A 12,987-nucleotide genomic window follows, 5' to 3' on the forward strand; every position below is an offset into this window, starting at 1 on the left:
ACCTACCCCAACAACTAGCTCAAATCCCCGACATCCATTTTAGCCTCTACGCCGACGACATCACTGTCTGGACAAACCGAGGCAGTAACGCCGAAATAGAACAACACCTACAATTGGCACTAACCACCATCGACACATATGTACGAGAGCGTGGCCTGACCTGCTCCCCATCAAAATCGGAGCTCTTTCTATACCGCCACAAGCAACACGATTCAGTCGTTCCTCCCATCACCCTTACTCTAGGTACTCACCCCATCCCACTAGTATCAAAAATCCGAGTGCTAGGGCTAGTCATCCACTCTCATGGCGCGCACGGAGAAGTCATAAAAACTCTCCAAACACACGCTCAACATACCACCCGACTGATTCGCCGCATAGCGAACCACCGGGCTGGCTTACGCGAGGAAAACACGCTTCGCCTCACCCAGGCTTACATAATAAGCCGCACCGCATATGCTCTTCCTTACCTACCCCTTCGACAGAAGGAGAGAGATCGAGTAAACGCGCTCCTACGGAGTTGCACGAAAGCAGCTCTACGCCTTCCTCCCAGCACATCCAACGACCGACTCCTCAAACTCGGTGTCCACAACACCTTTGAGGAACTCAGAGAAGCTACCTTTACGGCACAAATATCCCGTCTGTCTAACTCAGAGCCTGGCCGCACTCTGTTATCCCAATTAAGCCTAACCCCAATTACACACCCTACCGAGAGGGTCCCCCTTTCTCCTATCCTCCGCTCTAACCTTAACATACCCCCTGTCCCCAAGAACATGAACCCTGAGCGAGACGGGAACCGCCGAATAGCAAGGGCTCGGGCCCTCCACAAACAGTATGGCGAGGACCATGAGGTGGTCTACGTGGACGCAGCGGAATATACGTCAGGCGCCCGTATGGCCCTGGCGGTAGCCGACAATCGAGCAAAGCTTCTAACCTCCATTTCAATCATCACCAATTCCACCACAGAGGCAGAAGAGGCAGCCATCGCGCTTGCTCTCATCTCTTCATCTGCCACCAAAGTTATCGCTGACTCCAAATGCGCCATTCTCAACTATGCCAATGGCTACATATCCCGCACCGCTGCGCGCTTACTACGCTTCTGGCAGCCCCGGCGCCGCATAACCCTAATCTGGACGCCAGCACATGCTGGCCTCCCCGGCAACGAGGAGGCTCACTCCTTCGCCCGAGGTCTCACATTCCGGGCAGTGGGAGCCGAGCCCCCTCTACGGGCCGGGGAGTGCCTGCTCTCCTTCCGTGATATTCTCTCGTACTACCGGGACAAACGAAGGGAATACACACCCCCAGCCCCATCCCTCACCATAGAGCAGGCCTCACACTGGCGTCGACTACAAACTCGGACTGCTCCATACCCCATACTACTACATGCCAGATACCCAGACCAATTCCTCTCAACATGCAAACTTTGCGGCAAACCAGGAGACTTCCTGCACACCCTCCTCACATGCCCCACCTTCCCTCATCCCCCATCACCTGCCGTGGCGGTGTCTTACTGGGAGACTCTTCTGACCTGCACTTCCGCTCAAGACCAGTGCCGGATCATCTCCAGTGCAATAAGAAGGATTGCGCTTCAAGGACTCTCCTTCGCTTTTTAAGGGTGCCCCCTCATAGTAAGGGAGCACTCAAGTGCCATGTAGGGGGCTTCGCCCCCACCATTCATATCATTGGCAATAAATGTTTCTACCACCACCACAACCTTCAAGCAAGAAGAAAAGACCGTCTTCACTGTTGGTACGAACGAGCAGGCCGCAAGCAGTCAGCAGCGCAGTGCAGGCAACAGGCGGCGAGAAAAGATCCTCCGGCGGCTAACAGCGAGGTGAGAGGTACGGCGGGCGACTTCCGGTCCGGAATGGTCGCAGCGGCGCAGAATTCGCCGAACCGCGCCGCAGAACTCCGCGACCGAGTTGCGAGCCCCGCAACCAAGCACCCAGCCTCAAGGCCGAGCGAAAGACTTCGCCCGCAAGGACAGAGTGGACCCCTGCTGCGCAGCGAGGTGCAAGCCATCGTCAGGGGTGAGTCGGTACGCCTATGCCGATCTTGCGTGCCGACACCCGCGAGGGGGCGCAACAACAGAGAGAGCTGTGGCGGAACGAACAGAAAGAAACGCGTTCGCCAATACCAGAGGACAACGAACCCCGGGAACACCAAAAGACAGCTGTCCTGCGCCATATCGAGGCTGGTTCGGGGATCGCGTCAGTCTGGTCGAGGCAGCCAAAAGAAATCCAGGGACCCTTTCGCCACCACGGACCCGGCACGTCTGACTAGGGAGGTGACGCCGCCGAGACGCAAGGTGACCCGGACCCAGCGGCCTTCTTGCCTCCTACTACATCCCGTTACTGTCAAGCTGCTCCGTGACATCCTTCAACGTTCCGGCCTGGCTCGCGAGTACCTACACGGCGACAACGACGGTCTGCAGCTAGAGCTGCTCCTTCACCAACATGGACTCAAACCGTGTTGCTGTCGGAGTAGCACGTCCCTCTCGCAGGAAAGCCTCAGGTGACGGCGGCCTCTTAGCGGCTAAAGGGTTATTTTAAGGAGGGGGGGATGTGGGGATCGCACGCGCATCCCGATATCTCCGGAGCGGCCACGCGGTTATCACGCGATAATCACGTGCTCGCTCGCGGAGGGTAGCGGGGAGAGGGCACCTTCGCCGCTCCCGCTGCTCTTCGCGCCTGGCAGCGACGCCGCAGCCCAAGGCACCCCACCCCGTTCCCTCCTTTCCCTTTCTTGGAACCGGGGAGACTCCCTCTCCGCCGCTCGGGGAGAAGCGCTATTCCCCCGATGCACCGTTGTCTTTCGGCTGAAGAGCTTGCGACAGGCCGCATCTCAACTCAGCCGCTGAGACCGCCGCACGCCGTCCCCCTGTTGCGCCCGGCCTTTGTGTGCGACTGACCGCCCCAGGGCCCGAGCGCGGATCCACTCTGGGTGAGCTGAACCCTTATCAGCCTCTTTTGTGGTTCCCACATTGTGCGGTTTGTTTCACCCCAGACGTGCGGAATGCTCCGCCACTGAGGTTTTGTTTTGTGTTGTATTTGTATGTGTTGTGGCTGTTGTTGCCAGTTGGTATACATGTACTCTAAGGTGAATAAACACCTTAGGTCGAGACTCACCCTGTCCCCCCTGGCCTGAACCCGCCGTGGTCGCAACTCACTGCGAACCGCGGGTTAGGGGTCACAGCTCTGACTGCTAGGGCTGCTGCGAAAGTGCTAGCGAGCGACTGCCGCTCCATCGGCGCTGTGCGATCCAGAGAAGGGTCAGGTGCGCACGCGCGAGCCTGAGTAATACCCCTATAACCTGCAATGAGCAAACATTGAAGGCTTAAATTGCTAAGACGCATTACTTAAGCTAGCACATTTAGAGTACCCAAACTAGAAATCTCTAGCACCCTCCGCAGGAGCAGCAAAAAGGCGCTTACGGCATGTTAAGGTTAAGTATGACGTAGACTAGCTGTACCAGAATAATAATGTGTTGTGCTACTGTACATTCATCGCGTAGAGGTTCATGACTGCAGTGCTGCTGGATCGGTCTGAAGAGTCTGTGCATCGCAACCGTGTAAAGAAGGTGACTAGAAAAAAAAAACGACCGAGTAATCTGCATAAAGAAATATACCATGTCGCGAGATAGCATTAGAAGGATGATTTGAATAAAGCTTAATTCGGATGGCTGACAAAATAGACCACCGAAGCACCGGACTTAAAAGGGAGCAAGTGCAGTAACTTTGATCACAAGGTGGGCTAAGTTCAGTCTCTCAGGTCGTGGGTTCTGTTTTATCATCCATCATAATGAAGCCTTATCCAAATCACCTTCTTAAGGTAAGTTAATGAAGATTTACTCACGGTAATATATACCAGCAGCCAGCTCTCTTGACAATATTTGTCACTTTATTGTAACTTGCCGCCGTGAACCTTTGCTGCTCATGCATTATGTCGCAGCTGCTGGTAGCGTTAGTGGATTCACCTAATGCGCTGAAGGAAAGAAAAATTCGTGGTGCCACAACATTTATATGGAGACGGATTACCAGCGAAGCTGTTTAGGCTGCATGCATGGGCTGAACACATGGGCTGCATACGTTATGAAATCGTACTTTTTTTTTCATACGGCACCACACTATGCCGCGGTCACCGTACTTCCCATGCATCTTTCCATGCAGCAAATCTCAGAAACATTTCATTCTCTAACGGTGATTCTGCTTTACTGCCTACAGTTGGTGCAGCCGAATCAGTCTTTTGCGATGCATTGTGGCGACATCGTGCGATGGCCACAAGAAACAATTTGGCAGGCGCCGCTGCGCGCCGCGACAGCCGCCCCACGCGAGACTCGTGACCTAACAAGCAGCGTGTGAGACAAGACCGAAACAACATGTACGCGCCGTCATATTTTGTCATCGTCAGCTAGCCATCGAACCCGCTGGTGAATACTTGGTAACCAGAGGTTTCTTCAGCTTGGCGAATGGCTCGAAGAAGAGCTTCGGCAACGCTTTACAAGCTCATCCTTGGCCTGAAACCGCTTCACCGGCCTGTGGCATAAAGTGAATAAGTAATAAAACAGTATGAGTACGCACAAAACCGCATGACTAGAATAAGGCACGAGGTGTAGTTCTTAGGGCGATTAGCACGTTTCACCACTGCATGTCTTGCTTTATGGTGTGGCATGTGCTAGGCGTAGGTATGTACTACATACACAGAATGCCAAGTTGCATACGTTATTTATCCACATAAAGTGTGTGTACATCTACAAAAATGCCAAAAAAATGGTCAGAATGACCAAAGTCGATGATACCCCCTAGGGGTGCCTGTCTTCCTCTGAGACCGCGCCGCGGTACGAACATAGCGGCCGACCACGTCCTTTTTTTGAACTGGTGCGTGTACACAAACAGCGTCGTTATTGTCATTAGTAGTGACGGCAAAGAACACAGCAGCATTACTGTGAATGACGAGACTAACTTTTATTTGCCGAACCTGTGCCCACAAAAGCAGGCTAGACAAAGCACAACTATAGCGGCGAACACAGTCGGCGATCGCCGAAAATCTGATCTGCCGGTCGCGCGTCGGCTTTTATACACGAGCCATCGAACGTTCGCGAGTAATCGCTGGTGCCCGCGTGCCTTCCAGAAACTTCTACATCATTCGCGTCGCGCATATATGCAATCAGATTACACAAGGCTCGGCGACGACAGACAGCGGATAGAACGATCGATAACGTTCGAGAAACTTCCGATACATGCGGGTGCGTCCCGCGCTGAGCGATAACATTCGTTTGACGGTGAAAAGCCGTAACCCGAAAAAGATAAACAAGCACACGTGTCAGTATGAAGTCCAGATGTCTGGGCGACAGCGAAGGCTCCCCTGAAATGTGTCAGTCACACAGTAAGACACGCCACTCGACTCCAGAAGATGCCGCACAGGAAAATCAGACTTAGTACATACCGTACTATATCCCCGATTCGCTAAACGAACATAAAAGCCTTCTGCAAGTAAATATTACTTGCTGCCGACAAGAATTACGAAACGACAACTAGCAACGATTGCTGACTAGCACTATCAGCTACTTCCACAGTGCACGCTGTTTCTTACGGCAGCCCGGCAGTGCAGGTGAACTTGGCTCCGACAGATAACTACGCCGACATCACGAGCATTCGCCAAGTATTTATAAAGCTGCAAATGTGCACGGTGTGAAGTTGCGAAATGACGGCGTTCTAGCGACGGACGCACAGAGACCATAAAAAAAAAAAGAACACTTCGGTTTTCACTCAACCAGGACGCGCGAGCTCAGAAATCGTTCGCTTCGCTAGCTCAAACATATATTTGCGTCTTCGTCGAGATTATTCGTACGAGTCAGTAATGACAAAAACAGGGGTAAACTATATGCCAATACATACCCGTCACAAAGTGCAGCGCTAATCCAGGCTTCTCGGCGCTGTCGATCGCGTTTTACCGACGGCATGGCATGGCGCCAAATTTGGATGTCAATAATGTTCGTAAGGCGTTCCGTGCGCGCGGCAGCGACAATGGCAAGGCTGACAAGTGAGTGAAAGAACTGTATTGGAGTTCCAGCGAGGACGCGAACTCGTCGCGCACCCCGCTAGTCCCACGTCGCGACTGGCAGGTCTAGCCCACCGGCCCGGTCGCGGGCACGCCGCACAGCCAGGATTTGCTCGTCTAGAGCGCGACCACGCAAACGCGAGCCCCACTCCTCCTTGCTGAACTTCTCGACCCGCACTCCCGGAGCATGTGTGCTAGAGTGGTGCTCTGCCCGCTGGACGGGCAGGCGTCGTCGCGATATACGTCGGAGCAAACCGTGTAGAACGGTAGGACACGGATACGTGCCGGTCCGTAAGAGTCTAAGAGAAACGGCTGGCGCCCTATTCCACTGGCAAGTGCAGCGCCTGCCACGGTGGTACACCACTCACTCGGAGGAGAAAGTCGACTCCGGCCGCTCGCCCGTGCGCCTGCCAAATATCTTCGGTCCTCAGCCGCTAGGACGCTGCGCATGCGCATGCGCAGTTTGGCGTCCAAAAAAGGCGGATTCTGGGATATAATACGGTCAGTTAGCTTAACAAAATCTCCAAGTTTTGATAAAATTAGCATGAGAGATATAGCTGCGAACTTTGATGTGCTAAAATCAACATTGCTTTACATCTTAAATGAAACATTAAGAACTGGCCAGATACACTAAAACATGAAAGTTAGCATTGTCAGACATCTTGATAAGAAAGGATCGCGAAAGCTTTACGAGAATTGCCGAGCAATTTCAATTATTTCGTCATTGGCAGACATATTAGAAAAAATAGACCATGTTAATATGGCTTCTTTCTGTGAAAAGTTTAGCGTTATTAACCCAGCAAAGTTTGGTTCTCCCACAGGACAGAGTACCATAGGCCTGTTAGAATATTTTAACGACCATATTTGTAACTAAATCGGTAAAAACAATGTTGTATTGACTCTCTTCGTTGACTTACAAAGAGAACTTGACATACTAAATTATGAACGCTTACTCTCAAAACTAAGACGCTGTGGTTTCAGAGGCCCGCATTACACATTTTTAAAAGAATTATTTAACAGGCAGACAGTAATGTGTCCGTGTGGCGGAGTCATATAGTTCTTTGTTGTGCGTTAAATAAGGCGTAAAGCAAGGGTCCATTTTGGGACCGCGCTTGTTCAATATTTATTTGAATGATCTTGCTCGTTTACCACCAAAATCAAAAAAATATTTTTACGTTGATGACACGGTTTTGGTTAGAGCGAACAAATTTTTGGATGAAGTCGCTAGAGCAGTACAGTATGATGTGTCTAAACTACTTGATTGCTTCGTTGACAAGAAAATGTTTATTAATAAATCGAAGACTAACATGATATGTTTTCATAGTCCATATAAAGTAGTGGCTGATAGTTCCCCTATTTGTCTCCACACTAGTGGCTGCGTTGCATGCTTCTGTTTGGTAAAAAACACAAAATACCTGGTTTTACACTTCGACGAAACGCTGTCATGGAATGTTCACATTGAAGAACTCGCAAGATGTTTACGTGATGTCAGCGCTCATTTGTATGCTCTGAAATCCTTGTGCGAGGCAAATGTTCCTAAAATTGTTTACAGATCACTTGGTGAATCTATCATAAAGTACGGGATAACAAATGACGTATTTGCCTCTTCTAGTAGATAGAAGATAATTAACCGCATCCTAAAAAAATAGCCTATAGCCTCTCTTATGGCACACTTGGTCATGGGGAGGATGTCTTGTTAAGCATGTACAAGTCGGACATGTATACTTAAAAGGAAGAGGTCTGGACACCGACCAAAAATGGTTTAAAAGAGTTATTTACGTTTCGGCTCCCCCACGGGAGCCTTGTTCACAATGAAAGAAGCGGCAGAGCTGGCGCCCCTTTTTATGTGCGTCTCAAAACATGATTAAGGCACCTGGCATACATGGGCGGCAGATTGCCTTCGTTGCGATTAAGAGTGTGCGCCGTGGTTTGGATGATTAGGGACTCAAGATAAAGACGCGAAGAATGATTTCGCTCCTTGGCAATCACACGAGATTTCTCCCAGTTAATCTTATGTGATGTGGCTGCGCAGTGTTCGGCCAAGGCATTTGATGCAACGTGTCGTTTCTGGACGTCATTCATGTGTTGCTTAAGTCTTGTTTTGAAGTTGCCGGTTTCACCTACGTAGACGTACCGACAATCCGCACACGGAATGACATACACCACGCCTGGGAACTTGTCCTTTTCCAAAGGGTCTTTCACATGCACGAGCTCGTGTCTAAGTTTCCGGGAGGGCACGTGCGCAGCCTGCACGTCATATGACCGCAGGACGCGTGCAAGAGTCTCGCTTATGCCGGGGACATACGGAATCGAAGCCCGTCTTTTTGGGGGTCCAGACTGCGTGGGTGCTGTGCGAGCCAGCTGGCGCCCTACTGAGTCAATGACGTACTCAGGGTATCCACAAGCCATTAATTCCCTCCGCACAAGTGCATTGTCCGCCATGTGGTCTTCGGCTGTTGTGCACACGTTTTTTGCCCGACGAAGAAGAGAGCCGACAACAGACCTCTTTTGCGAAGCAGGGTGCACCGATCTGTAGTTTAGGTAGCGGCCCGTGTGAGTGTGCTTCCTAAACACCTTGAATAACAGGTTTGGCCCATCTCGCTGCACAAGGGTGTCCAGAAACGGCAGTTGCCCTTCAGATTCCACTTCAACGGTGAACTTGATTGCTGCTTGTATATTGTTTAGGTGAGCCGTGAAAGGGTCAAGGTTCTTCCTTTGCAAAATGCTGAAACAGTCGTCGACATATCTGAGGAAGACTTTAGGTGCCGGTGTAAACGACGACAACGCTTGAGCTTCGATAGCCTCCATTGTTAGGTTGGCTACTGTGACCGAAATCGACGCACCCATTGCTGCTCCGTGTACTTGGCGATAAAATTTCTTCTGGAACGTGAAATACGTATTTGATAGGCAAAAATTTAGTAGCCTACCTAGGTCAGGCACATCGATGGGGGATCTGTCAGGCAACGTCGGGTCTTCGTCAAGGGCGGCGACGCAAACTTCCACGGCCATGTCTATTGGTACGCTTGTAAACAGTGAGACCACGTCAAAAGAAACTAAGACTTCATCGGGGTGGACGCTTGTCCCTTTAACCTTTTCAATGAAGTCGTACGTGTTGCGTATGTGCGTGGCACGTTTTCCAACGAGTGGCGAAATGATTCTGTGAAGAAAATTTGACAGCTTGTGGAGCGGCGAACGTGTGAAGTCCACAATGGGGCGCAGGGGAACATCGGGCTTGTGCACTTTCGGTAGGCCGTATATTGCTGGGGCAGAAAAAGGGGCGCCAGCTCTGCCGCTTCTTTCATTGTGAACAAGGCTCCCGTGGGGGAGCCGAAACGTAAATAACTCTTTTAAACCATTTTTGGTCGGTGTCCAGACCTCTTCCTTTTAAGTATGCATCATCCCGACCAGACAGGCTTCCGTCATACTCTCAACTTCATCCATTTGCGACAGGCGTACGGCCAGCAAGTGATCACTGAAATTCGCCGGTTCGTCTCACTGACTACGCGCATTCTGGCATTCAACGGGCATCTGACGTTCAACCTTGCCTGCAAGTCCCAGGGTTTGATCCCGCGCTCGCTACGTCTTCACAGACCCGTGTCGACGAGATTTGGACTAAGCGTGGTTTCCAAGGCAGAACGGCATCTGTTGCAAGCGAGGATCATGGACTGCAGGGACCAAGTACGAAGACTTAGGAATGATGCTTTCTTTTCTCGGCGGCGTCTCGAGGATCACTGCCCAGAAGAGATGGCGCGCATACAATTGCATGCAAATTTTCAAGCCAATCTTCGCGCTCGGAAAGATGAGCAATGCCACGACAGGAAATTCGAAAGGCTGAAGCAGTGCCGCACAGCACGTCCACCAAATGCCCTCAAAAACTCTGTGTACAACTTGTCCTCATACCAGCCTGACGGCTACGAAATGGCAGTTCTAAGTCTTGGTCTCAACTTCAACACGGGACCTGCAACGGACACGAAGAAAGTAATATGCGCCGCTGAGCGCGCTGTCAACTTGGTCGACCAATCCCGCCGTGACGAGGCTCGCACACGCGTTGTAAACGTATTGTCGAAGTTGCACGCCCAACCCACCGTGGACACCTTGTGCAAGCAAGAACGTGATGCCGTCAAGAGGTTGCAGGAGAACCGGGATATTGTCGTACTTCCCGCCGACAAGGGGAACGCTACTGTCCTTCTAGACAAGAGCAAATACATCGAAAAAATGTGCTTGCTATTGAGTGACGTTCACACGTACGCCAGCGTCGCAAGAGACCCGACACCCAAGCTTCAGAGGGATCTGCAGAAACTGCTCGCCGACGTCTTCCGTATGGTGCCGCCTCAGCACAAGCATTTGTACTACAGACTGATTTGCCACAATGGATCTGCCCCAGCAATATACGGCCTACCGAAAGTGCACAAGCCCGATGTTCCCCTGCGCCCCATTGTGGACTTCACACGTTCGCCGCTCCACAAGCTGTCAAATTTTCTTCACAGAATCATTTCGCCACTCGTTGGAAAACGTGCCACGCACATACGCAACACGTACGACTTCATTGAAAAGGTTAAAGGGACAAGCGTCCACCCCGATGAAGTCTTAGTTTCTTTTGACGTGGTCTCACTGTTTACAAGCGTACCAATAGACATGGCCGTGGAAGTTTGCGTCGCCGCCCTTGACGAAGACCCGACGTTGCCTGACAGATCCCCCATCGATGTGCCTGACCTAGGTAGGCTACTAAATTTTTGCCTATCAAATACGTATTTCACGTTCCAGAAGAAATTTTATCGCCAAGTACACGGAGCAGCAATGGGTGCGTCGATTTCGGTCACAGTAGCCAACCTAACAATGGAGGCTATCGAAGCTCAAGCGTTGTCGTCGTTTACACCGGCACCTAAAGTCTTCCTCAGATATGTCGACGACTGTTTCAGCATTTTGCAAAGGAAGAACCTTGACCCTTTCACGGCTCACCTAAACAATATACAAGCAGCAATCAAGTTCACCGTTGAAGTGGAATCTGAAGGGCAACTGCCGTTTCTGGACACCCTTGTGCAGCGAGATGGGCCAAACCTGTTATTCAAGGTGTTTAGGAAGCACACTCACACGGGCCGCTACCTAAACTACAGATCGGTGCACCCTGCTTCGCAAAAGAGGTCTGTTGTCGGCTCTCTTCTTCGTCGGGCAAAAAACGTGTGCACAACAGCCGAAGACCACATGGCGGACAATGCACTTGTGCGGAGGGAATTAATGGCTTGTGGATACCCTGAGTACGTCATTGACTCAGTAGGGCGCCAGCTGGCTCGCACAGCACCCACGCAGTCTGGACCCCCAAAAAGACGGGCTTCGATTCCGTATGTCCCCGGCATAAGCGAGACTCTTGCACGCGTCCTGCGGTCATATGACGTGCAGGCTGCGCACGTGCCCTCCCGGAAACTTAGACACGAGCTCGTGCATGTGAAAGACCCTTTGGAAAAGGACAAGTTCCCAGGCGTGGTGTATGTCATTCCGTGTGCGGATTGTCGGTACGTCTACGTAGGTGAAACCGGCAACTTCAAAACAAGACTTAAGCAACACATGAATGACGTCCAGAAACGACACGTTGCATCAAATGCCTTGGCCGAACACTGCGCAGCCACATCACATAAGATTAACTGGGAGAAATCTCGTGTGATTGCCAAGGAGCGAAATCATTCTTCGCGTCTTTATCTTGAGTCCCTAATCATCCAAACCACGGCGCACACTCTTAATCGCAACGAAGGCAATCTGCCGCCCATGTATGCCAGGTGCCTTAATCATGTTTTGAGACGCACATAAAAAGGGGCGCCAGCTCTGCCGCTTCTTTCATTGTGAACAAGGCTCCCGTGGGGGAGCCGAAACGTAAATAACTCTTTTAAACCATTTTTGGTCGGTGTCCAGACCTCTTCCTTTTAAGTATGCATCATCCCGACCAGACGGGCTTCCGTCATACTCTCAACTTCAAGTCGGACATGTTGTTTGTCGAGGAGCAAGTGCTGTTTGACGCCATGTGTAAGAATTGTTTTTCTACTAATTTCAAGAACCCTTACGTGAAATCCCGCTGCTTACGTCAGATAGAAAAATATGTTGTACCTCGTGTGTACACCAACAACGGCAAGAGGACTCGTGCTTTCTACGTGCCGGCTAATTTTAATAATTTGATTGACAATGAGATCAAAGGATCATTTAAATTGTCAAGGTGTTTATTGACAGGGTACGCGAGGAGAGAGAGGTCGAACTCGGTGCAATGAATGAATAGAATTTATTGATAGGAAAGACAGAGAGGTCGACCTGAGCTAGTGCGCTCTAGACTGCTACTCTGCACTGGGGAAGAGGGAAGGGGAGTGAAAGTATTGGGATGGATGATGATGATAAGAGAGGTGGTGAGTGCTTATGTACATGAGACAGTTGCCTCGCTAGAGCCGCTCGTCGAGCTTGGTGTCCTGCAGGAACTTCAACAATACTTTTGTTGCACGCATTGAAATTGCAGTGTCAGGCCATGGGCCGAGGATAGCTTCCTCCGACAGTAGTTGTCAGTAGTTGTCTGCCAACGCTGGCTAGGAAACTGTCTAACGTCCTTCGCTCCAGCATATATGCTGGGCAGTCGCAAAGTACGTGTTGCAGTGTTTCGGGCATCTGGCAGTGTACACAATCAGGGCTGTTCGATTGGCCGATGAGGTGTGCGTAGCGACGGGTGAAAGCAACGCCGAGCCGAATCCTGTGTAGCAATGATGTTTTGCTCCGTGTAAGCTTCGGGGGCAAACAGAATTTACCGTCTGGGTCAATCGTATGTAGACGTCTGTGAATGTTATCAGAGTGGGCTCTGTAAGCCTTTGTAAGGTCCTGCATGAGTGCCTTGATCATGGAGTTGGTGTCAGGTCGCGAGTGGGCAATCCGTATTTCATAAGAGGAAGAGGAGGCCGATCTT

At 51.0% G+C, this 12,987-nt stretch overlaps 1 protein-coding gene across 1 annotated transcript in view; it reads left to right on the top strand.

The window, feature by feature from the left end:
- Positions 1-1,864: 1,864 nt before the first annotated feature.
- LOC140218639 (uncharacterized) overlaps positions 1,865-12,987 on the top strand; it is an 87,715-nt gene continuing 76,592 nt past the window's right edge. The window contains exons 1-3 of the mRNA XM_072288479.1: positions 1,865-2,035; positions 3,511-3,576; positions 9,507-10,773. Coding sequence (XP_072144580.1) covers positions 1,865-2,035; positions 3,511-3,576; positions 9,507-10,773 — 1,504 coding nt within the window. The remainder of the gene's footprint in view (positions 2,036-3,510; positions 3,577-9,506; positions 10,774-12,987) is intronic.

This window comes from Dermacentor andersoni, chromosome 1 (genome assembly GCF_023375885.2).
Source record: "Dermacentor andersoni chromosome 1, qqDerAnde1_hic_scaffold, whole genome shotgun sequence".
Taxonomy (NCBI): Eukaryota; Metazoa; Arthropoda; class Arachnida; order Ixodida; family Ixodidae; genus Dermacentor; species Dermacentor andersoni.